This window comes from Equus quagga, chromosome 3, assembly GCF_021613505.1.
Source record: "Equus quagga isolate Etosha38 chromosome 3, UCLA_HA_Equagga_1.0, whole genome shotgun sequence".
In the NCBI taxonomy this organism is placed as follows: domain Eukaryota; kingdom Metazoa; phylum Chordata; class Mammalia; order Perissodactyla; family Equidae; genus Equus; species Equus quagga.
This window is the reverse complement of record NC_060269.1, coordinates 62020899-62047340: the sequence shown is the minus strand read 5'-3', so window position 1 is coordinate 62047340 and position 26442 is coordinate 62020899. Positions and strand designations below refer to the sequence as shown.

Genomic DNA, 26442 nt, shown 5'->3' with positions numbered 1-26442 from the left:
GAACTGCATACCTGCTGCTCTGAATTTCCAACATACCATACCAGTTGGTTTGCCAAACAGTGAACTGCCAGCCATCTGCCATCCAAAGTCAGAATTTACATTGTTTCATCTTAAAATAACGCCTCCGGAATAGCAAGCCACTCTATGCATCAGGTTTTAAAGTTGACAATCAGCCAGAATTAAAAACAAATACCAAATGGGCATAAAAAAAGAACATGGCGGGGAGGGGTGGGGGCTGGCATTTGACGGAGAGTTTATTTTTCAGCATTTTTACCTGATTTTCCACCAAAATAGCCATGCCATTTAATTTTATCTGCAACAGCAGGAACTACTTATAGACTGAGAACATTAACTTTTTGCTTGCCTGGCTCCAGACAGAAGAAGATCAGGACCACGGGGCTGAGCAGTTGTCCTGGCCTCAGGGAGAGGGGATGTCTTCATCATCCCTGGCTGTAGGGAAGGAAGACCTGTCTTAACCTCTTCTCGTCAGGCTTCCTGGTGGCTCAGCTGAGGAAGCTCAGACACATGAAGGTGGAATATCTGGTCCAAGGTCACATGGTAGTTAATGGAAGGGTGAAGTCTCGAACCTAGAACCCTGGTTCCCGGGCATATCCTCCTGCCAGCTCCTCCCACCCTCCCTATCTTGACTGGTCGTTACGGATGGGAGTTGTGGTGGGAGACCCTCCATCCCCCTTTAGTTCTTGTAATCTAACTGTAGCAACCTTTCCTGCCTTATTCTCCTGCTGCCTCGGGACAGACGGGAAAGAAGGGATTTCTGCAGGATTTGGGGAGCGCCTGGGAACTAGTGATGTTGGCTTTGTGGAAGAGCGACCATTGAATCTGGATGGCTTTCCGGAGCAGATGGGCTCGAAGGAGAGTTTTTTTAAAAAGAGAAAAGGTTCATGTTTCTCTTAGGGAAGCTGTTCCAGGCAAAGGCAGCTTGGGGAAAAGTGTGAAGTTATGAGTGGGCAGAGGAAGCAAAGGGCTCTAAATTTATACCAAAGCCACCTGCCTACAGTTTGGCACCCTGTGCCATGGGCATGCCAGCCTGAGCAGAGAAGATGCAAAGAGCGCTCATACCTGACCCTGGGCTGGGCAGGGCACTGGGTGACCCCTGAGCTGGACCTTGTGCAGCCTCTTTGGAATTCTCCTTCAGTCAATGATGGGGACAGTGGCAGGCATCACTGCCATATGGACTTAGACATTCTGGGGCGCAGGCGAGCTGCCTGCTCAGCCCGGGTCTTATGTGAGTGTCAGCTGCAGCGGCAGTTAGGTTTGTGGCCAGATGGTGGCGTCTCCTCCAGGAAGCCTTCTCTCAACCCCAGCTGGACCAGGGGTCCATCTTCTGTGCTCCCACAGCCCCCTTCCTGTAGCTCTAACATACCTGCTCCCCTAGCCAGTCTTGATTGCTGGGACTGGCTGTCCTTCCTGCGAGACTCCTTGCAGTCAGGGCCATCTTCCTCTTCTTTGGGGTCCTGAGCACCATTGTACGTGGAGCTCATGCTCACTGCGTGAGTGAGTCAGTGAGTTGTTGAGATGATACAGAGCTTAGCTGGTCGTGGTGACCACTAGACCCAGCCCCGCCGTGCACCTGTGAAAGCTGATTTTCATTTACCTGAACTCTTCCAATTTTATGTTCCAATTCGCATTATTGTTACTGGCTACAAGTTGCTGAGAGTGTACTCGTGGGCCAGTCACTGTACGAGGTACCTTTTATATGTTCTTATCTAATATGATTTAATTCAGTTTATTAAGAATACCCCTGTGAAGTTGTTGTTGTTATAGAGGTGAGCCAACCAAGGCACAGAGGTGTTAATTCTCCACAAGTCCCACCTCAGGTGAGTAGCAGAGGCAGATTGGAACCCAGGAACCTCAGAGAGCTCCTTTTAGACGAACCCATTGCCCTGTGTCTGGCACAAGTCAGGCCTCACCGTGCTCCTGCACACTGGAACGCTGTGTTCAGTGTCGGCCACAACCTGAAGTGTCCTGATGCCCACAGCACACATGGAAGGGGGTGGGAAGATGAGAGGGGCCTTGTGAGGAAGGTTCGAGAAAGCAGTTCTCTTTAGCCTGAGAAGAAAACACTGAAGTGAGGTGTGAAGGCTGCATTCAAGATTCTGGCGGGTTGTCCTTGGAAGAGAGCAAGGGTGTGCTCACTTACTCCAGGGGACGGGAGAAGGCTTGGGAGTGAGAGTGGCAACGAGGCAGATGTCCGCCCATCAGAAAGGATTTCTGAGTGGATGGAGGTGCCCATCAGTAGAATTCCCCACCCTACAAAGGGGTGAATGCCTCTGAACAGTAAAACCAGGCAGCCGCAGAATGACCATTTGTCATGAAGCCATAGCAGGGACGCCTCAGTGATCCGGAGCTTGGTACCAGTGTGCCTTAGGGTTCATTCCGACTCCAAAATTCCTTAATTCTCTATTCTTAGTTTAGTACATAAAACAACGGTGGTTATGATGATGCATTTTTAAAGTTTAAAATACTCAACTCACTTTTACAGAATGAGTCATTTTAAGGCCTCCTTCCCTCGCCTTGAAAATCTGATGAGAAGAATCCCAATTTTAAAAAAACTTAAAATTTAAAAACCAGATCAAATGCAACATTATCATTTGTTTTCCTAAAAGGTGTTTTTCTTTGCAAAGTTGGAAGATGAGTGAGTGATGCCCTCCAGGGGCTGTGGATGTTGATCTGCAGAGGTCCTGGAGGGAAGGCCGCAGGTCCCTCTCAGCAGCCGGGCTGAAGAGGGTACCACTTAGGGCCAAAGCCACTGTACCAGGGCCTCACCCCTGATTGCTCCTAGGGATGGAACCCTCCAGACGCGAGTTTAAAACTCAGCCTAGCTATCTGCACAAATGCTATTTGCAAGATGCACTGTCGTGCGATAAAAGATAAGAGCTCTTTTATAAAGCAGTAGGGAGACCCTGACTTAGAGTCGTTACTAAGGGAACCACAAAGAGAAAGAGCTTCTATTTAAATGAGCTGACATCTCAAGATTCCCCTGGGCAGAAGGGATGTTTCTCCCCCAAGAAAGAGTGGAACATCTCTTTCTTCCTTGTAGTAAAAGCATCCGTGGTCTTTGCTGCCCACGGGAGCTTGTACCTGTCTGTCACTGCCTTTCTCTTCTGCCTGGGAGATGGGACAATTAGCCCTGAAGGGCCTTCTAGCCAGAAAAGCAAAGCAAGTCTTCTCTAGATGCCTCTAAGAGCTTAGTAAGAAAAAACAGTTCTTGTGGTTAGAGGGCACAGCGGGCCAGCGAGGGAGCGCATCTTATGGATGTGTTGAAATCACGAGCGGAAGTTCAAAGGCTAAAAGAGTGAGTGTCAGAATCCAAGCTCAGGATTCTGAGTGAGTTTGAGATGAACTCTGCATTCAGTTCTGGAGGAAAAAATCATTCTATTAAGTTAATGACTGGGTAATTAAGGATGGATAAAGTTTATAATGGTGTCATATTACTTTATATTAAATATTAAAAACTAAAGTGGTCTTTTAAATACTTTTGAAACGTGGCTCTTTTCATAAGGAGTTCTTTTTTTCTTCTTTTTAACGAATAAAAATAGATTCTCCCTCTCAGCTAAGAAATGCTCTATTGTAGATGGAATCTTATTTGGATAGCGTATGATTGTGACACTACTGCCACCTAATGGTAGAGTGCCTTAATTGCAGACCAAGTACCTAAAGAAATGAGCAGACACTAAAATTTCAAAACTAAATATCATTACAGCAAACCAAATGCCACCTATGGAGACTGACTTTATATACAGTGTGTAAATTACTTTCAGATACAATTAAGAGGGGGGTCGTCTTTTGACCTTTGCTGGCCTTTTACTTGTGGTGTTTATCTTTAAAAGCCAGCCCTGGTGGTCTAGTGGTTAAGATTCACGCTCTCACCACTGCATCCTGGGTTTGTTTCCTGGTCAGGGAACCACACCACCCATCTGTCAGTTGTCATACTGTGGCAGCTGTATGTTGCTGTGATGCTGAAAGCTATGCCACTAGTATTTCAAATACCACCCAAGGTGGACCGGTTTCAGTGGAGCTTCCAGACTGACAGCCTAGGAAGAAGGACCCAGCCACCCACTTCTGAAAAGGTTGACCATAAAAACTCTATAAATAGCAGCAGAGTGTTGTCTGATAGAGCCCCGGAAGATGAGAGGATGCACAGAAAGACCAGACAGGGTTCTGCTCTGCTGTACACAGAGTCACTAGCAGTTGGAATTGACGTGACAGCACTAACAACCATAAATGCTTTAAAAGTCCATCAGAAATTAAGGTAATATAAAAGAATTATACGAATTTACGGTATATCAAAATTTTATTTTAGAATGAAAACTGTTGTTAAAAATGAGGTATAGATTAAAATAATTATTAATAGATGGTAGGTAATGGTTATCAATAGTCATCGTATTTTTGCATTATTGATAACTCAGTAATTTATTTAACTTAATTAGGGGCCATTAATCACAAAAGTGTTTTAAAAACAGCCATAGGAAGAAAGATACATACGTGAGAATTATTCATCAGTTTTTCAGGTTTAAAATCCTCCTTATATAACTTATAGAAGATAAAGGAGAAACAGCCATTCACACATTCTCCTATGTGGTTAAACCGTGAGTTCATAACTGAAGTATCCACACAGGCGAAGTTCCGTCATCTAAGCCATGCTGGATACTTGGCACGTGTGTTCTATTCTTGTTGAAGAGGAAACTTGCTGTTGAGTCTTTAGTGAGGATAGACGGGGACACCTTTATAAACTTTTGTCATTATTTTTGCTTTTGGTTTAATAACAACCAACCTTTGTATCATGTTTCGCAGCTACAAAATACTTTCACGTGTTTTCATTATCCCAATCACTAGGTAATTACGACCTTTGTTGTCCAGCTCGGGAAACCATTATGTTCGTAGAAATGAAATGACTCGACCAAGATCACATGGCCAGTAAGTGGCAAAGGCAGCATGTAAATGTAGATTTCCTGGCTCTAGATTTCCTGCTCCTTCTGCTAAATGGCACTGCTTCCCAAGAGAAGATAAGAATTGTTCCTCAGGATGGAATTCTTTGATTCTGTTACATATGGTGGTTTAGCGTTCATGCGGCCAGTCCAGAAAGGGCAAGTTAGGCAGAGAATCATCCAATGTCTGAGGCCTCTAAGGAAGGAGATTTCACACTGAAACTGTGAGATGTACTCTTCTTTTAATGAAATGTCAGTTCTCATTAATTCATTTATTCATCCCGCAATAATTACTTAAGAGTAGCAACCACATCACCCACACTGTCGGTGCAGAGAGTAAAGCCTGGCCCGTAGGCTGCAGGGCCCACATTATGATGACCAGCGAAACGCCTCTCCCTTGTCTGAGCTGTTTTTCTCTTATTCATCTGCCACCTCCAGTCCATGTCATGTGCCTGGAATCTTGGGGGAATGTCGTTGCTCCTCAGGGGGAAGACAAGGAGGAAAACGTACTTTGTTAAAAATGCCTTATAAGGTTTCTACTCACGAGGTCTTTTTGGTCAGCCTATGGATTGGCACATGGCTCCGTTCTGCCAAATGAGCCAGTCAACGTGGGAACATTCATTTGAGCGAACATGTGCCAGCGTTGCCATGGAGAAGAAAAGGTGCTGGCATTTTGTTCTGGGATGCGCTGTCACACACACGCGTGCGCACATGCACCGCCAGTCATTAGAAGATGTACTTTAAGTCTCATCCAAGTCTCCTCTCCTTAATTCTAATCCTGTTCTGACTTCGGCCCTTCCTACACATGAAGAAGACTTGTTCGCCATCCTGTGCTAATGACCCTCAACCCGGGCATATCTTAATCCCCTGGGGACGTTTTCAAGCAGCGCTGACCCACTGCACTCTCTGTGTAACCCCAATTAAGAAACAAAGCTCTCTGTGTCGTGATGGGCGATTGATAAAAACTTCATTCATCCCTTATTTTTAGGGTGTATTATTTTGGGACAAGATCAGGAAGGAGATAAATTCGAGAAGGCACTTGAAAGTCAGGAAGGAAGTAATTTGCCTTCTCAGGCTTTAGAGGTGGTGCAGAGTTAAGACTGGGGAAGCGCATGGGTAATGGGAGAAGTCGTGGGCTCTCCTTCATGTTGGACACTGAAGAGTGTCATCAATCCCCAACCCTCTGCTGGCTCGCACCTCGTTTCCCAATTTCCCTGACCTCATGTGTGATAAACGCAACGTTGACACAGCCTTCCCCAGGTGGTCCCTGCACTTTGAGAGTGATGTTATTGTTTGTGTCTTGTTCTCAGCTTTTTACCTGGGCAAAAGTAAACTGCAGCAAAGAGAACTATTCTTACCAGTTGGAAAGAGAGAAGAGGAGATTGGTCCCCTGGCCAAGACAGAGTTTGGACCCCTTAGCGTGGTGTGCAAGGCTGTACACCATTACCAGGCCCCCTTTCTCCGCCAAGCTCCTTTCACTACCATGAGCTTCTTTGTTTGCTCTGATACCTCCATGCCTTTGCACACAGGGTTTCCTGTGCTTTGGAAGGGCACTGGGAGCTCTTCTCACCCAGGTACCGGGCCCTACCACCTCTCACCTCCAGCACTGCTCAGGGCTTTCTCCCTGGGTGTCATTGGCCCTGCTGGGCAGCTTCTGCCATATGAGCCACAGGGGTCCAATTAGGAATTAAGACATAGACTATTACAATCACAGGCCTCATTGAGCCGAAAGTGTTTAGAGTTATTTTCCAAGTGAACTCCATGGAGATTATTTTCATCATGCTTGCAAATAAGACCAACCATTTCCGGATGCATGAGTAGTGCTTTGCAGTTAGAATTTGCTCGTACGTATACCACTTTATTTTATTTTGCTCCCTTCAGTAACGTTACAATGTAAGTAGGGCGACTCCTCTTTTCTCTATTTCTAGATAACTAAACTGAATCTCAGAGAATCTGACTTACACAACTTCTGCGTTCCTAGTGGCAGAAATGATCCAGTCGACGTGAATCTACTCCCACCTCTATCTCTGGATGTGAACAAAGGGAGTAAGCCTACAATTAGACAAAGCTAAGATACGAAAAACCATAATGCATAACACTGAGCGATGTGAAGGAGACTATAGGCTAGAGAAATTGGCAAGAGAAGGTTAGCATTAAAATAATAGCTGCCATTTTTGAGGGTTTAAAAGTTGAGGTGGACAACTAAAACTGGTTTCGAAATTCTAATAAAGCGAAAAATAAGATTTCCTATAAAGGTGTCACTGTGTGCCAGGCACTGTGCTAAGGGAGGGTTTACAAGCACCATCTTATTTAGCGCCCCATCCAGTCCATGAGGCGGTTACTGTTACTGTTGTCATTTTCCAGATAGTTCACCGAGGATGGAAAGGTTAAGTCAGTTGTTCACGGTGACCTGGTTAGCTGCGAGCTGCGACTTGAACCCAGGCCTGTCTGACTGTGCTTTGACATGACGCTGAGCTGCCGCCTGTGTGGGCTGCATGGAAGAAGCAGGGCAGAGCTGGCCCTTGACCAGCGTCAAGACTGGCCTTTCTGGGGAGAGGAGGCAGGGGCCTTCAGGAGGGAAGCCAGCATGACCGGAGACACAGGGTCAGGATGTATGCAGTTTATGGAACTCTGGGGCCACCAGGAGAGAGGGCAGATGTCAGAGGGGCCGTGGGGATCAAGTGGGAAGTGCAAAAATGGGCCAGATTATGATGTGACCTCAGTCAGACAGAGGAGCTTGGAGCCAGTGGCGTAGGCCGAGGAGTCTTTGGAGGGTTTTGAGCAGGTGCAGGACATGAGAAGAGGGTGTCTGTAAAGACCACTGAAGCGGAGCCATGGCTGTGGGGTCAGTGTTGTGGCCACTGGTTTTCAGAATCCACAAAAAGACCACGGGCAGAGCTGAGGGCAGGTTCATGACTCCCTGCCCTGTTAGCATCCTCAGTCAAGGTGTTCGCCCTGCCCCGGCACACTGCACATCCCCGTTCCTGGCTTATGTGCAAACACAGGCATACCAGTGGAGACGTTTTCCCCTGCTATTAGGCTGATTGATGGAGAAGTCAAGCTCCTTCTGTTCAGTGCAGCGAGCTGATGGGCTTTTGTTCTCCAGGCCAAATTCCTAGGATCCTTTTGGTCCCAGAACACTTTGCCTGTGGAGTTTATGATAAGAAAGTACAGAAGTGAATGCACAGAATATCATTTGGAAATTATGGCTGCAGATAGTCTAGGGGAAAATGGTGATTCCCCTAAACCCAGGGCCCTGTGGTATGGGATCAGTCGGCATGTGGGAGTGTGGAGGCCCATGCATCAGCCAGCGCACTGTGTTAGAGATAAGAGGAATCATTCATTTAGCAAATCCTGGGTGCCAGGCCCCAGGCTAGGTGCTTTACAAATGTGTTTGATAGAACTCTATGAGGAAGGTGTTATGGGTCCGATTTACAGATGAGTCAATTAAGTCTCAGAAATATTAAATAACTCCCCCAAGGTCATATAGCTAGTGAGAAGTGAAATTACGATGTCGGTCTTTCTGTGTCCTTCCCACTGCACATGGGCAGGAAATAACCACACAGATGTAGCTGGCTGAGTCAAGGGTCTTTGCTTTTGAACATTGAGAGAATAACCACTGAGTTTGCATTTTCCCCTCAATTTTGCCTTTGAAATCTTTTGTACATTTGAATAGACAGAAGGCTTTTAGAATTGGCTTGTACAGACACGTATCTGCTCCTCCTCTTTCTGCTTTTTTCTCTCTTTCCAGCATCTTCCCTCCTCTCCATACCCCATAAATCTAGAAGAGAAGTAAGGCTAGCAACAGCTCTGTAGCAATCTGACTCATTGTTACACTTACCTGATCCGGAGGTGTTGGCGTCGTGTGCCACGTAGGGATGACTTGGGTGGATCTTGGGCCCTTGAGGTGGATGGAAACCTTTGTGTCCGGGGCACTAGCACAAATGTATGTGCAGAGCTGAATTCATATGTGTGTACTTCTCTCTTCATGCCCCCATGGGATGGTGTGTTGTGGTGGTTCTGTGGGGGCTGTGGTAGGAAGAGGCTGTGTTTAGGGAAGCAGGGCCCAAGGGCAGGCTGCACGTCCTTGACTGCCGAGCACCAGCGGGAAGTCGAGGATGAATGGGAGATGCCCTCTACATTTTTCAGAATGGCAGCCCCTTAGAATAAGGCATCAGGCTCGCTTCTGTCCCTTTGCCTGAAGGAGGCCACGTCACTAATGGAACGAGGGGAGCACACACAGGTACACCCCGCAAGGACCAGCACCATCAAGCCAAGTCATCAGGACTTTACACCAACACTGGGTCATGGTCATTCCTGCTCTTGTGACTATGGTTGTTCCACTTTGGCCACTCCGCAGGCGGGAATGTCCCCCTCCCTTCTTCATGCTGGAATGGAATTGAGCATTAGGTCAATAAAATCAGCATTCTATTGGAGGTTTCCTTGTGGATTTTCAGATGGGGGAGGTTGCTAACATGGGTTCCAACTTAATAATGGTGCCCCCCTCCCCCATGAGATTAAGGACTTTCTTCCGAAGGGCCCTGGAAAGATTGTGTCTTCCTGAACTTGAATTTTGTTCAGGTTTCTGAGTGACTTCCCTTTCTTGGTTGCAGGTTTACATTTCTGACAGTCTAAGGAGCTCATTGCTGCCTAGGGGATAGATTGTCTGTTCCATTCACTGAATCACTTGGCAAACATTCGTGCAACTTGTATACATGAGATGATGGATTCCTCAGGCGTCGATGTTTCCGGCATGTTTTTTGAGGATCCTCATGGCCCTTGTGCCTACAATCCAGCCAGAAACAACAAAACCACTTGGATTGCTTGACTGCAAGGCATCTTCAGAACTGCATCTACATTTCTAGTGAGGTGCAGAGTAAGAAAATGCCTAACCAGAGGCAGAATAGCACAATGTCAGTGTCCTGGGTTCTGCTGTCATATTGTCTGGGCTTGAGTCTCTGCTCTGCCACTTACTATGTGCTCTTGGGCATGACACTTTCCTTCTCTACTCTGCCTCAGTTTCCCAACCTGTAAAATGGGGGTAATGATAGTACTTGCCTCCTAGGGTTTGTAAATAATAAATAAGTTATTCCATGTAAACCATAGAATGGTGGCTGATACATAGTACTCAATAAATATTAGCTTTTATTAAGCACTTCAAACCCGAAGGAAATCCTATTTTTAACTTTATCGGAGTTTTTAAACCAGTTTTAGTTTTACACCATTTTTAATTTAGTGCAGTTTGAGTTTGACTTGTCGACTCTTATAACTACAAACGTTCAGTGCGTCCATACAATATGCTAGGTGGTGAATAGACAAAGACAAATAAGTCTTTTTCCTTTTTGAAGTCCTTTTCCTTAAAGTGTCCAGTGGAAGCAGGGATTCCTGGGGATAGCCACACCCACATGTAGAGACTTTAAAACAGAAGTGGAGGGGTATGGGGCTGAAGAGGACTGAGTCTGAGCCCAGATTCGTTCCTCGTGGGAACTTGGGTCAGCTGTGCAAGCTTTCTGGCTGTGACTCAAGTTCCTCATCAGTAAAATGGGGCTACAAGGTGACAGCCTCACTTCTAACGGTAGTTCACGTTAGGCAGCTGTGTGGAGGCACCGTGGGGATCCATCTTACTGAAAGTCCTGATCCCGAGGTTTCTGGGAATAATGCACGTGCTAGACAGGTGGACCAGCCCCCACCCCACAAGGCAGTTTACCTGCGTGGTTTCACATTAATTACATTTGACATTCTTGGCTGGCAAAATCCCAAACCTGAAGGGGGCCTGAATCCCCTTTCAGGGGATTTCTGCCAGCATCTACGTGGGGCCTCTGATTTGGAGCACAGTTTGACCTATTAAGCACCAGATCCTCTGATGTTACTAGTAGCCATCTTCTTCCGTTAGCAGGTATTCATTCTTTGGTCACTTCCGCAGAAGTTTGTCACGGTAGCAGAAACTGACTCTGTTCGAAGGCACGGCTCCTCTGTAGCAGTATCCTTGGGTGAGGGAGAAAGGGGCATGGGCTGGATGAGGTAAGGAGTGTGTAGATATTTTTACCCAGAAATGCGCCCTGCACTTCCGACCTTTTGCTTTTGCATCTGCCCAGCACGAGGTGGTACCAAAATGGCTCGTGGAGACTGCTGGAAGCCTGTGAACTGGAGCTGGAGACAGCAGGCAGCGTGTGTCTTTCAGAACACTGGGCTGCCGGATTTCAGGCGCTGAAATCGGATTTGAACCTCTCCTGGGTCTCTCTGGGCTGCTTTAATTACGGCAAGTTCACAGGGCAAACTCCTGCTGGCAAACCGCTTTTTCAAAAGAGGGTCACGAATACCAAAGTGCTGGGCGTGGAGGGGGCCCTGCGTCTCCCAGGGCCAGCCGGCTGGGAACCGTTTAGCACAGACCCCTGGCCCACCAGGAGGAAGTTTCCTGGCAGCGCTGGTGCTCGTGGTCCAGGAGGGTCTCAGTTTGAGCTCAGGCGGTGGCAGCATGCTTGTGACTCCCACCCTGGGAGTGCTGGCCCCAGCGCAGAAGCTTCTAATCAGCGACACCTGCTCAGGGTGAAAGGCTGCGGGTGGTCAGGCCAGCGGATGTCTTTATCAGTGACTGAACATTGGCAGAGGAGCTCTGCTCACTCTTGAGAGCACAGGGCATAATGGGAGAGAGAGCTGTGGCCCAGGAGCCAGGAGCCCTGGGTTGTAGTCTCAGCTCTGCATTAGCCAGCTCTGTGGCCTCTCCCCTCTGGGCCTTGGCTTCTTCACATAGGGAAGCTGGCAGTGGGGTTGGAGCACCCATGAGTTTCTGTGGTGCTAACCCCCATTTCTGGGGACCGCAGGGAAGGGCACATGTGGAAGAGCAATTGCCCAGTCAGAGATTCCTTACTCGGGCAGCTGCCCACAGGAGTATCTACTGGGAGCCCTGCAGTCAGACCCCACGGCACCCCGGAAACTAGGGGAGCTGGTAGCTAACCCACCTGTAATAATCCCTCAGTCTCTGTGAGCCATGAGGAGCTTTCCGATCAGGGAGGGAACCTCAGTGACCTTGCTGAGTTGATGACCCTGACCGTGAACAGGACGGAGGTAACTGGGCTCACCATGTCCATCAGAACGTAGAGCCACGTCATCTCCTCGGCCAGCCAGAGCCTCGCCACACTGGCTCCTGACCTCCTTCTCAACACCTGAAAGTTCATCCCTTCGCAGAGACCACACACTAGTCCAGCGGTTCTCAAAGTTTGTGCCCAGAGGCACCAGTATCATCTGGGAACTTGTTAAAAATGCAAGTTCTTGGGCCCCACCCCAGACCTACTGACTCCGAAACCCTGGGGGCTGGGCGGAGCAATTTGTGTACAGCCAGCCCTGCAGATGATCCAAGGCAGGCTGAGGTTTGAGAACCACTGCACTGGCCCAACCCCATAGTTGGAGAACTGCTGTCTGTGTGTGTCTCTCTCTCTTTCTTAAAACTGTATTTTATTATGAAGACAACACTGCAACTATAAAGATACTTTGAAAAATTACCCGTACCCCCACTGCCCCATCACATTATTGTTTCCATCTTTCTGGGGTTTCTTCCAGTCTTGGTCCCTTTGCACGCATATTTTTGCCACAGATGATATTAATAGAGACTTTTTTGTGTTGTCCTTTTTTCACTTAACATTATTAGTGCTTTTTCCCCCATTGCTTCATAACCTTCATACTTGTCATTTTTAATGATTGCAAAACACTTCCCTCATGTGACCGGCTTTATACACTTGACCACCCTGACCCTAGACACTGGCCACTTGCCACTTTTCACTTTTTGTTTGGAAGTCACCTGCCTGTCCCGGGTGAGGTCAGCTTCTGGGGCGTTCCATGTGACCTCCTGTCAGCCCAGTGTCTGATCTTCCTGTAAATCCTCAACATGAAGTTATCCGAAAAAGATTACCTAGTGGCAAAAACAACAACAAAAACCCCACAACAGACATTTTTAACTCTGCGGAGATACATCATGATGGAAAGATACCCGCTCTCCCGAATTTTGTTAACCTGAGTATCTTCTCATCTCGCTCCCAGGTGGTATCAGCAGAGGGGAGCATGGTGTGGGGGTGGGGACGGGACCCTCTCCTGCCCTGCTGGCTGGAAGCCCGTGGCCTTGCCCGGTGCCAGGCCTGCTGTCCATCATTTCCTGAGCATCCTGGTCCCCAGCAGGAAGGCCCCTCCTCCTTTCTTGTGCTGCCTCCACCCTCCCCCTCTCCCACACCTGTGTGCCCTCTTGGCTCCTTTCCTTCTTCTAGCCTGGCACGGCCCTTTTGGAGTCTGAAACACACAGCTTGACCAGTACAGCCTCTAGTGGTCGCCCCTTTGTCTTGAGAATGCCACTGATCATTCTTGCACCATAGAAATAACTGTATCTTTTAAAATGATTTTTTTTTAGGATAAATCCCTCGATGTGGGATTAGTAGGTCTAAAGGTAATCCTTAGGGTGTCTTTTATGCCGTTGTCTCTTCTTTTAGTGGCAGTCTGCCTTCATGCCCTAGCAGTGGCTCCAAATTGATCTTCATGGCTTGGCAAACTGGGTTCTTCCTCATTTGACTCATAAATCACAAACTCCACTCAGATGCCTAGAAGGGGCAGGCTGGTGACATGAGTATTGACTGGGCCAGACTATAGGAGAGAGCAGGCTTTTAGTGAACTGGAGAGTACACCCAACCTAACAGCATTCATGTGCAATGAGGAAAACAGTTCCAGTGACAGATAACGATGGGACAGTTCTAGTTTCCACCTCCATCTTGGTTGATCTCTTCCACTTCCTTTACCTGCCTCTCCCAGCACATTCCAGCCACACCTGAGTGGGGCCATGCTCACTCTTGCCTGCTTCGAGTTTGTTTGGCCTTGTTGCCTTTTCACATGCTGTTTGCTGCCTAAAATGTCTTTTTCCCCTTTATCTATGGATAACTCCTGCTCTTGACTTAAGACTTGTCTAGGAGGGTCACCTCCTGCCCAAAGCTTCTCTAGGACAACCTCTACTGGGTTAGGAGGAGGCCAGGCCTTTGGAGGGGCAGCTGGAGGGGACATTCCCTGCCCTGTGCTTGATGGAATGGACCACAGTGTGCTGAGCCTTACTTCCCTCTGAGAGCATCATTGCAACTCAATTTTGAAATTTCGTTCTATCCCAATGGACCTATGAAAACGCTGACGGTGTGGCTGCCCTTCCTGCACAGTTATTCTGGTTATCCCACACTGGCTGAAATGCCCTGGACTCTGGACCTTTCCAGGGACAGTCCAGGATAGGAAAATGCAGCTACATTTACCTTACGTTCCTTTCCTTTTCCAACTAGGGACAATGTTTTTTCATCTCTGTGTCTCCAGAAACCAGTTAGATGCTTGGCACACAATAGGTACTTGGTAATTTTTTTTGGATGGATGGATGGATGGGTGTCTGTATGCCCAAGGCCCCTGAGGGATGCTTGGGCAGCATCTTCCCCAGCGGGTCTCTCCCAACCTCTCCCCTCTCTTTGAGCCTCTTCCTCACTCAGCCTTCCCGCCTTTCCTCCTTCCTTCCCACCTCCCACTCTCCCATACTCATCTTTTTAGCCTTACCTTGATTTCATTATTGTTCTCTCTCCTTCCTTTTCTCTCACATCCACCCTCTTCCTAACGTCAGTCAGTCCATTCCCTCCCTCCTCTAGCTGGTTTTGCCCTGACTAAATAGGCAGGGGGTTTTTCATTTGGCTCCTTCTCAGGGCCTCAGGAAGGAAGGAGCCCGAGGAGCAGAATCCCCAGATCATTTCAGGAGAAGAGCTGGGAGGAAGGGGGCCGTGAGGCTTCGATCCTGGAGCTGGCTCTGCCACGCGGGTCCCTCCCCAGGGAGTTCCCACCACCCTTCACACTGGAGTCAGCCTTATCCGCGATCTGGAGGTCAGGCTGGCGGGGTGGGAACGGCAAGAGGTGCCCCTGTGGCTGGAGCCCCCTGTTCTGGCATCCTTTCTGCAGTGGCTAGATTGAACCACTGGGTGGAGCACTTGCCCCCGCCCACCCCAGGATGGCAGAGGTGGGAGATTCTGTCCCTGCCAGTGCTGAAGCAGCGGGGGGCAGACCTTCAGGAAGCTCAGGACATGCTTGCTTTTCCTTAGAGATCTAGAAACTGTGGCAGGGCCCTAAAGTTGAGGCCATCCCTAGCGGCTAGAAAAATCACCCTGGGTCGGTCTGCTCCCTGCCCCACCTCAGGCACTGCCACTCTTGTGATCCCAGGGGAGTAGCAGTATGTCTAGGGCAGGCTTGCAGGGGACAGATCACGAATAGCGACTGAAGAAGTAGAATGTGATTGGAGAAGAGTAATGCTAAGCCATCCTGGGTGGTGTGGGGTTCTGCTGCCCATGCTGCAGGTGAGGAAACTGAGGCCCACTGAGGTTAAGGAGCTTACAGTGACCATCGGATTGGGGCAAGGATTGTTGTGTATTACTTAGTTGTAGGACTTTATTTTTACTTCAGCAGAGGGAGCCACTTCCTTCCCCTCCTCCAGCTGCTTCTCCAAGTCGGCAAGGACTGCCAGCAGCCGAGGAGCCTTTGGATCTGGAGACAGCTCTGCCCATAGGCTTCCCACTCCCCCAGCACTGGGGTTCTGTCAGGTCCCTGGGGCAAGTGTTTAGGGCATCACTTTCTTAATCTTTATCCCCCCGACCCACACTGGTTTTGAGGAGATGCCTGTTGCCAGTCTCCCCTGGACTGCCTTCAGTGTCCAGACCATTGGTAGCAGCTGGCGAAGAGCTCAGCTCAAGCCGGGAGGGAGGCACACCTTGAGTGCCCTATTTGCAAATGACCAGAGGCTGTCATTCTGCACCTGCCTCTCATTTGGAGACCTGATCTAGAGTTGTAAAGGTGGTGCCAGGAGAGAGCTTTGCCAAAGCATCTCATAAAAATCTGGCCAACGGGCCTTTGGGGTCCACTAGCTACAGCTTCGTGTGTTCAAACATCTTGGCTCTATTTTCAGATTTGGCAGGTGGCAGGTGGCAAAGGTCTTGAGTGGGCTGAAGGTCATTCAAGGGCCAGAATGGCATTTATGGACCCTTCTCCCCAAGTAGATGCACCCTCCTTGTCATGGAGGGATAAGGCCGTGCTTAGAAAAGGTCCAGCTCTGCCACCAACTCGCTGTTAGTGCAGACTGAAATCCCACAGTCAGCCCCTGAGGATTCCCTGTCCTGACCCGCCTTCCATCCCACTCTCCGCCCTCCCAGCCAGCTCCCTTTTAGCTAGTCAGCTCCCTAAATGTGTTTTCTCCTTTAGAACTTCCATCTTCTTCCAGGGTGCTGGATGGGAGAAGAGAATTCCCACATCTTCACTTTTTGGAAAAGGTGAGAGTGTGGAGCTTTCCTAGAGCTGTGGAAGCATCCACTGATCTTTGAGACGGAACATTCCAGACCTGATGATTTGCTCAAGTCCATGGAGCCAGTTGATGGCAGAGCCAGGCCTGTCCAGGGAAAGGTGTTAGCCAATCCTGCTGCCATCTGGAAAGCAAGAAGGCTGCAGGGAGGAGGGGGTTCAGGCGCCAGTAGGATCACTGCTGTAAGCCGCTTCAGGGGAACTCAGAATGGCAGGTGGGCTGAGGGGGGTCCTGTGATGAGAAAAGGTTCCAGTTCATCTCACACAGGCTCAATTTTTTTAATTGAAGTATATTCAACAGTTAAGAATCGTACATATTTAAGGTGCATGATTTGGTGTACACATACGTACACTGTGAAACTATCACCATATTCAAGCTAATTAACATATCCATCTCCAGATAGTTACCACTTTTGTGGGTGTGGTGAAAACACTTCAGATCTACCCTCTTAGCAAATTTGGTTCAATTTTCAAGTGTGCCTTCATGTGTGCGTGTGTGCGTGTGTGTGTGTGTGTGTATGAGGGAGAGTGAGTTTCCTGGTCTATTCTTACTCAGACAGCTTCTGGGCTCCACTGAAGCAATTTCAATTTGGTTCTTTTGGCTTAAAAGGTCCCTGAAACACTTCAGCGAAATTACAGCTCCTTAATTTAGCTGCCTGTCATTTAGTGTTTTTTCCAGGTGGTTTAGGGTTGACAGTGAGTTAGACATTTGTAAAAATGTTTTGGAAACCATATCAGACACGTTGAAGTCAAAAGGAATATAAAGCACATTATTCCAGGAAGCATGATTGAAATTATTCTTCTGGCCACCCAAGTCATCTCTCTCTTCTTTCAACAAACTTTTCAGTCAAAGCCCAGGGATGGGTTGTAAAATTGTAGGCTACTTCTGAGCCTGGCTGCCTTTGTGAATTTCCTTCCTGATCACTGCCACCCTCATTTTGGTGACTTCTTCTTCAGTTGTGCACAGCAAAGGGCAAGGCGTTTCTGTCTTGTTTGTCGCAGCGTTGTAGGATGTTAGAGATGGGGAGAACTTTAGGGACCTTCCTCATTGGCTCACCCTGCTCCTCTCCCCGGGGCTTGGAGGGCAAAGGATGTGAGTGCGTTCATGACTGATGCCTGCAGAGTCGAGATCCACCCCCAAATCAATGACTCCAGACCACCCTTGCTCCAGGAAACTACACGTTAAAATGCTAACTGTGACATTTACCTGCCAGGTTTAGGACAGCTATGAGCTCAGAATTTGTACCCTAAATTAGAAATGTCTGCGTCACGTGGAGAACTTGGGACAACCACTCTGTGCCCTCATGGCTGGGGAGAAGTCTGCCTTGAGATTGGAGAATCTCCCTCTACCCCAACCGGCTCGCTCTGACTCCTCCAGCTCAGTTCACAGACATTGCCGGGCCCCCCTGCCGGTGCCCGGAATCCGAAGAATGAAAAACTGGAATTCCTGCCCTCCAAAAAATGACAGTGCAATGTGGTAAAGACCCTAAGGACGGTCAGCGTGAAGCCTCTCAGCATGAGGCCCCCGCAGAACCTCCTTCTTTCTCCAGGTGGTGACGGGGAGGATGTCCCGGCCGGAGAGTGTCAACTCTGCTGCTCACTGGGGTCACCTCTGGAGTATAGAAAACTCCTCCTGCCCACTCCCCTGCCCCCACTGTGATGTTTAACTAGCTGGCTGAGGTGAGACCCAGGCATCATTTTTTTTTTAAGAAGCTTCCAGATGTTTCCAGGATGTAGCCAAAATTGAGAACTGCTGGGCTAGGTAGAAGGACTCACATTTGAGTCCTGTTCGGGGAACTGTTAAAAAATGCAATTATTTGTGGCACTGGTTAAAGACGGTAGAGAAGACTTTACTTATCAGGGCTCTACAATGAGGTTTTGCAGTAGTGGAGAGAGACGGGCTCAACTCTGAATAGAAGGACAAGCCGGGGTTTATAGCCAAGGAGCAGGGTGGAGTCAGTGGACGGAAAACGACTAAAAGGAAACATCAGAGGTAAAGCGGCCTGAAAGGATTCTTGTTGAAGGCAGGCCAGGGGATCAGACATCACCGGGGATGGTGGGGGATGGGGAACCTCATCAGTTATCCATGGTGATTGGATATCGAGGTGGAGGTGATCCGGTTAAACTGACTTAGCAGGAGTCTTGCTAAAATTGGACAATGCAGAGATGAACACGGAAGTCCAAAAGTCAGGCCTAGATGAGAAGGGTTCAGAGGAGCCTGAATAGACTTTGGTCAAGGAGAGAATCTGTCAGAATGGTGGGTGGCACATTGCAGGTGGAGGGTGTGCCCAGGGTGTGGGGCAGAGGGAAGGGTGGGAGAAGAGACAGGACGGGTTTGACCTTTATGATTAGGGCAGCATGGGGGCAGGGGAGTGAGAAGATCAGGTCTGCAATTTAAAAAGGTTATTCTCTCGTTGAGAGATTAGGGAAGGCCTGGCTCTCAGAGAAAGGGACTGCGTTCAGGGTGGGATATGTGACATCTGAGGTCCTCATTGGACAATCTGGTGGGGATTTCCAGGAGACAGTCAAATAAAGGCCTGAAGCTGGGGGAGATACAAAGGTAGGAGTGGTTAGCATTTAAAGACTGCTTAAGTGGTTTCTGCAGCCAAGGGAGTGAATTGTGAATCGTAACACTCACCCAGGGGGAGGGGTCCTGTAAAATCAGGTGAAGGACAGAACATCAACAGCTGTGGAGAGAGCAAAGGAAGAGTAAAAGTGCAAAGAGTGACTAAGAGTAAGTAGTCAGCGACAGAGGAGGACAAGGTTATACTGTGCAAACCAGGAGAGAAAGAGGTGGCATTCTGCAGACCACGCCCCTCCCTGTGTCATAGCTCATTCCTTAGTGGTCCCATCTGTGGGTCTTCCAAGGAGAGTGAGATGGAGGGACATGTCAATTCCTCTTAAAATTTCAGAACATAGCCGCCATTCAAGTGTAAGGGTCTTGTTGCCTACTTATTAAAAATAATGACAAACTAATACGTATTGTTTGCTTCAATTCTCATACTGTATTATGAGAGAAGTATTATTGTCTCCAGTTTACAGACGGAGAAGCTGGAGCTCAGAGAGAAGAAGTAACTCCCCAAAGTTTCACAGCTAGGTGGGAGAGACAATCTAGGTCTGTCCGATTCCAGATTTTTCCGCTGTCTCACGTTATTTTCGTACCAATTACTTTTCTCTGATCAGACTTTAGGAAGATATAGAAGGCAGCTTAAGGAAGGGGTGGTGGTGAAATAGATATGCCTGAAGCAGGAAAGAAGAAGAGATTTTTTGAAGGATAGTGTTCATTAGAACATTATTGACAGAGCTGTCCAACAAGAGAGGGACAACAATTTCCTTAGGATAGATTCTCAGAGGTGGCGCCGTGCTGGATCGAAGGCTGTGAACACTGACATCTGTATCAGTAAAGGCTCTAGTCCGCTGCAGTGGTTTTCAAACTCCAGTGTAGATTGCAAGCACTTGGAGGGCTTGTTAAAACACGCTACGTGGTTGGTCCCCACCTAGAGTTTCTGATTCAGTAGGACTAGGGCCACACCCCAAATTTGCAAGTCTAACGAGTTCCCAGGTGATGCCAATGATCCTGAGATCACACTTTGAAAACCACTGGTCTAATTTAACGTGTGCTTGGTGCATGTGGTTCTATTTCCAAAAATGTAGGATGAATTTATTTGGCTTTAGATCTCTAAACTGTGTCAGCTCCCTTCTCCAAAGAAGAATGGGATGCTAACCCTTTGAGGAGACTCTTTAGAGTTTATTATTTTTTTAAAAAAAAGCCTTCAGAGTCTGCAGAAAAGTGGTGCCCTAAGCTGACCTGCAGCTGAGTGAGGTTGACCAGCAGCTGCATCTCAGCGTGGTTGACCTGCAGGTGCTTCTCAGTGCAGATGCATTCGTCACTATGCATGTGCATCACCTGGGCACTTTGTTAAAATGCAGGTTCCAGTTCAGCAGGGTTAGGGTGGAGCCTGAGCTTCTGCTTTTCTAGCAGCTGCTGGTCTGCACAGCTGACCACACTCTGAGTGGCCAGGCTAGAGGATTCTCCATTGATTTACCCCCTTCTCTGACCCCTGAATAACATTATGGACATCTGAAATCTCTGTTAGAAAAGCTCTCTAATGTTCAAGAAAGCAGACAAAACAGAGCAAAGGCAGGAGTAGTGATCATGTAGCTTCTAAACACCCTGCAAGATAATTTTTCTGACAATACAGCTGAGCCTTCAAGAGGCAAACGAAACTGCTCAGGATTCAAATCCTGCCTTCTTTCCATTCCATCAAGCTCCAAATAACACACACAATACAACCCTCCATATCGTATTTAATGAGAGCAGGGTTTCTCCACAGCGATTGCCAGTGGGGACAGGTGATTCTGTCTTGCGGATTTCAGGGGCTGCCCTGTACCTTGTAGGATGTATAGCAGCTTCCCTGGCCTGCCCCACCAGAGGCCAGTAGCTCAGTCCCCACCACCCCGCCCCAGTTGTGTCAACCAAAAATGTCCCCAGGTTTTACCAAATGTCCCCTGAGGGGAACATGTCTCCAGTTGAGAAGCACTGAACTGGCAGTGTACTAGAATCGCCTGTGGTGCTTAAAAAATGAGTAACACCTGGGCCCCACCCCATACTCCAATCAGTGTTTCTCTGAGGAAGAGGACCCTGGCATTTGTGGGGTTTATTATTATTTTTCTTTTTGGTGAGGAAGATTGTTGCTGAGCTAACATCTGTGCCAGTCTTCCTCTATTTTTTGTATGTGGGACGCCACTACAGCGTGACTTGACGAGTGGTGTGCAGGTCCCTGCCTGGGATCCAGGCCCGCAAACCCCAGGATGCGAAGTGGAAAGCGTGAACTTAACCACTACACCATTGGGTGTAGGCCTGGCCGTGCTGTGGTGGCATTTGTTTTTTTAAAGCTCCCCAGGTCACTCTAAATGGGTAGCCAGGCTGGAGAACCACTGGAGTGGTCTTCTAAATTGAGGCGTGATATACTTGTACCGGAAATATTTTAGGTTATTTTTGAGGCACAGTGAGAGAAGAGAAGACAGTGCAATTATAGTGTGAGAGCTTTAAAAAAAAGTATTTGGTTCCCTTCCCAATATTTTTTAAAGTAGCTATTATGCTCTAAAAACCCATGAAATTAATTTATCATCATTTGTGTTTCCCCATCCAATTGCAACTTTCCTGTTACTACTTCAGTAATCAATTTATTCTTTTTTAAAAAATAAAATGGGGTGGGAGATGGTCAGAACTCCTGCCGGGATTTCCTCCTCCCTGTGTCTTTTCTGTTCCCCCTGCTGCCCCCGGGTCGAGTTGGAGTAGACCCTGCGCCTCCTCCTCTGTCCTCTGGCTCAGCTGTCAGATTAACCTTCCTCTACATCCTGGTGCTTCACTCTTTCTTCAGAAGACTTCTTTTTTCTCCCAGAAGTCTTTTTTCAGAAGACTTCAGCGGTTCCCACTGCCCTAAAGCAGACTCTTTTGCCTGAAATTCCGGGTTATTTACAGCGTAGACCCCATGCGATACCTAAGCTCAAGCCAGGCCGGTTGGGGTGTTCTGACGCTCCTGTGCCTGCTCCCACGCTTTGCTCACGTTGTTGTTCCTACTGCGCCTCAGCTTTGTCCCATGGTTAGATGGAATCTCTCCCTCTGCTCTATTCCTGTGGTTCCTGGCTGGGCCACTTTCAGAATTTCCCAGGATCTGTCTGACTCGGGGACAGCTCTGTGCCCATGTGTTCAGTTTCATGCCCAGCACAGCATCTTGCTGTGAGGGTACAAATGTGTCCACATGGAGTGGGCATGTCTGGGTTGAGTTGGGTTCTTGGGTGTTGGCAGCCTTTTGTTTGCTAATGCAAAACTGCGGGCCTGGCAATAATGTGGTTAATGAGTCCATTAAGGATAGATGACCAGCCGGGCTAGTCTGGCTGGCTGTCAGCTCTGATCAGGGTCATCCACTGGGTTCCTTGCCCGTTGGGTCTCACCGTCCAGCTCCTGCTCCCTCCCCGACCCACCCCAGGAAGCCCATGGCACCCCTGGGAGCACTGATGACAGGAGAGCAAGCAAAATGAAAACTTGTCACTAAATCACATAATTATACGGCTGACAGTTGTCACAGGATGATTTGGGAAACTCTTTAGGTATTTATCATGGCAAAGTAATAATTACAACAATAAAATGACAGCTTCCGTTTGTTTAAGTGAATTATAATTGTCATATTGTTTTCGTACATTTTACCTTCCTTGAGCCTCCCAAGAGGTGTGGACACGCATTAAGTTCCTTCTGAAGATGAAGAGATGAAGGATAGAACGTTACATTTTAAAAACAACATGAGATATTGTTCTCCGAATTTTTAAAGGTGAATTCTACCCATTCTCAAGTGTAGCTCATGTTCTGGGGCTTCGAAAAGCAACAACAGGGGGAAGTATTTCTTGAACTTACTTATCAATATTCTGACTCCATAGGAAGAACGTTTTTATAAAAATATTAACCTAATTTTGCGTTGACTATTATTTCCCCCTTAAATCTTTAAATCATCCATAATGCAACCCAATTTAACCTGGTTAGAAAAGAATTTTATTCATCATTGTTGTGACGCAGGAAACCTGGATTCCAGTCTTGCTCTAATACTTGGCACGGTTTATGCTCTCAGCAACTTAAATCCCAGTTTCTTCACCTGAAAATGGGCATAGTTCTTTAGATTGGCCCTGGCTGGGGGAAGGCATGATACTGTACGTGAGATATCTTGTGCACTGCCTGGGACCCCCACAGACAATCGTAGGTATATGTGGCATTCTGGGTGATTAAAAAAAGTCATATCTTTCATTAAAACTTTATATTAAAATATTTTGGGGAGACCAGCCCTGTGGCCGAGTGGTTAAGTTCACACACTCTGCTTCAGCAGCCCAGGGTTTCGCTGGTTTGGATCCTGGGCGCGGACATGGCACCGCTCATCAGGCCTTCCTGAGGCAGCACCCCACATGCCACAACTAGAAGGACCAACAACTAAAAATATTCAACTATGTACGGGGGGGCCTTAGGGAGAAGAAGAGGAAGAAGAAAGCAAAAAAAAAAAAAAAAGATTGGTGACAGGTGTTAGCTCAGGTGCCATTCTTTAAAATATATATATCTTTCATCACTCACTGATAATTCTGTAGGCATTTTACTAATACTAAATCCAATGAATGAGTCTATAAGGATTTGCTAGAGGTCATGTGAAGCCAACAGTGACATGACACAGATGAGGATGCTGAGACCAGAAGAGGTGGGGCGTTCCCACGGTCACACATCTGGCCACCTGACCCCTGGCTAGCCAGGGTTAGAAGCCTGTTCTCATTCTATACCACCACACCTAGCACATCTGTCACCCACTGTCCCAGCCTGGCCTGCCCTTGAGTCCAAGAAGAGTAATCGTGGCCTCATTTGTTCCTGCCTCCATTTGTCCCATGTAAATGGAGGTGATGGAACAGTGAGTCGGCAGATGGTGACATCCTCTTTATAATACTGTGTTCCACTTACTGGGCGCTTGGGTCTCTGGCCTGGTTCTGCCACAGTGCTGTTCATACAGTGAACATTTCCTCATCTGTAGAAATGTCTGAAACATTTCTCTACATTTCTAAAAGTTGATGTTTTAGGCTTAGTTTTCAGACTTTCAGATTTAAAAGAACTCACTGCACGAACAGAGAGTGCTCAGGAAACAGGGTGAGACGGTTTGGTGAGCCACAGCCTCCCAATTGGCTTTGTGAAGGAAGGCCCACCTCTGTGAGGGAAAGGAGACTGTGACGGTTGATCTTTCTGTGTGATGGTGACAGTTGACCTGAGACCTTTGTGACCAGGGAGAGGGGAATGAGGCATCCTGGCTAGCTTGGCCCCAGCTGAATGGATGAACTTCTGCTTCCTTCCCTCTTAAATTTCAGCTGCCTGTATGCCGGGGCTTCCTTATACATCGAGTGATGGTTGTACCTCCTGCGTCCATCTGAACTGTGAATGTTAGAAGAGATTATAGAGGCTGACTCCCCGCCATTTGTAGCCCAGGAAGCGGTTGGCCAGAGAAGGAAGGTGGCTTCCCTGAGGCCACACGGCTGATGAGTGTCACAGCCGGGCACTGAGCCCAGGCCCTGCTCCCAGCCCAGCGCCCCTCCCTGCTGTTCCCCACTCTCAGCCTCCTCTTTCCCCTGAGCTCCACTTTCCACCGTCATCTCCCACTTCCTCCCTCTCACTAGATCTGACCATGATGCTCTTTTTGTTATCAGTAAATGTGCTCAGTGGCAAAGTGTACTCTGTAATTAAAAATTAATCTGGTGACTAAGTGTGTCACTGTGAATATACTTCAGCCTTTAATCAGCAATGTGGCCCGAAGCCATCACTTTACCCCTCGGCCCTGTGATGTTAGGAGGGTCGAATTAGCTGACGTCAAAGGAACATTCCCATATGAGAGAAATGTTCTGCGCTTCCGAAGCCCCGAGTTATACAGGGAGAACGGAACCGACCTCAGCTGCCTGTAGCTGCCTGGAGTCCCAGGAGAATATCGGGGAGGACAGAAAACAGAGCTGCCCGCCCTGCATTTCCATCCCATGTGTGAAGGGGCATCGCAGCTCCTTCTGCTTTCAAGATGGATACGGCACCAGCTTGCTGTTTGCTTTCTTGCCGTTGGTTGAGCACATTTTCACTGCGTTATTTTTCCATTGAACTTGCCGTAATGGAGTTTTCAGCTTGAATCCCAAGTTATTACAGCAAATCCTGCTGAATGGCTCAGAGGCATTTCTTGGCTTTTAGTGAAAATGGGCTTTGTGTTCTAGGCAAAAGGATGCCATTTTGAAGAGAATTGGCACAATAATTCCATGCCTGTCACACGATCACCACGTGACATGATGCGCTCCCGGCTGTTGTGAGAACACAGTGTTGTGACCAGCACCTAAGTGTTATAGATTGCAGCTACTTGGTAGTCATACAGACATAGAATATGCACAAAATGTATATGGAAGTGTTCTGTGTATTTGATTACAGCATGGGAATTGTAGATACTCAGGACCGACGAGCGTGAGGCTGTCCTGTATAGTTTGTGACCTGCACACAGGCAGCGTGACTCTGGTTGTGCAGTCAGCAGTGGGTCGCACGCATGGGCAGTGGTGCAGCTAATAGGTAAGCATGCAGGTATTGAATAGACACATCATGTGACTGGCCCCTGGGCATGACCTGTGCCTTTCTATGTGGTCCCTGTGCAGGTTTCATGCATTTACACGTCCAGGGCTGGCATGAAGATGCCACATGGGTGGTTATGTGGTCTACAGGCAGCAAAATGTATGGATGGCCACATGGTCAGCCCACAGGCCTTGTGTCATGCAAGCTTTCTGCGATCGTGGTGAGGCAAACAGCAGATGGGAGAGACCCTAAGACAACACGTCCAGTGCTAGCATTGGGTTCCTAGGGAGTTGATAGAACTATTAGCTAGATGACATCTGCGTCTTGGATGTTTATAATAACATTTAAATATTTTACTGGTCTCTCCATCTTCTTGTTATGATGAGTTCTTCTCATTGACCTTTTCAAAACCAAAAGAGACCATTCAGTGTTTTTATTGTAGAGAAAACAAAGTCAACATTATGTATCTATATTTTTGGCAGCCACATTTCTGTGGTCCCCAAAGATATTAGTTTGTATTTTCAAAGAAGCTATCCCAAAATATCAGACCGTTTACCAACACAGGGGTATTAAACTGTAAGTAGGGTGCCCCACTCCCCATCTTGCCTCTTCTTCACACAGTCCAAAAGAAGGTGATTAACATTATATTAGCTATGAAAATTTGCTTATCACAGCGGGATTTACAAAATGATTATGTAAGTGTTCTCATTTGAATAGCAGTTTTAGTTCTTAAATCCCTTTCACATGTATCATCTCATCAATTCTCTGAGCAGCCTTGTTAGGTTGGCAGAGTTCTCACATCTGTCTGATAGATGGGGAAAGCAAGGCTCAGAAAGGCTGTGGAACTTACCTGAAGTCACACAGTTGCTAGGAGATAGAGCTGATTCCGCAGCCAGATCATTTTCCACACCTCCCACTGCTCTCAATTGTGAACTAGGACCACTTTCCTTCCGCAGTCTACTCTAGCAGAGAGCATCAGTTACTGAGGGCTGCAAATGCGAGTTAGTTTGTCCCATTTCTAACTAATATTGTAGTGGT

General features: G+C 47.8%; 1 protein-coding gene across 3 annotated transcripts in view; it reads left to right on the top strand.

Moving 5' to 3' along the window:
- The window catches only part of MSRA (methionine sulfoxide reductase A), a 385457-nt gene that overhangs the window by 327717 nt on the left and 31298 nt on the right, over nucleotides 1-26442 (top strand). The window contains exons 6-7 of one of the 3 annotated variants that reach the window (XM_046657452.1): nucleotides 16213-16261; nucleotides 24180-24423. The exons of 1 other annotated variant lie outside the window; for it this stretch is intronic. In XM_046657452.1, coding sequence (XP_046513408.1) covers nucleotides 16213-16261; nucleotides 24180-24256 — 126 coding nt within the window. In that variant the 3' untranslated portion in view covers nucleotides 24257-24423. Of the gene's footprint in view, nucleotides 1-16212; nucleotides 16262-24179; nucleotides 24424-26442 lie in introns of those variants that run through there. One more of the 3 variants, XM_046657450.1, reaches the window with a different exon arrangement.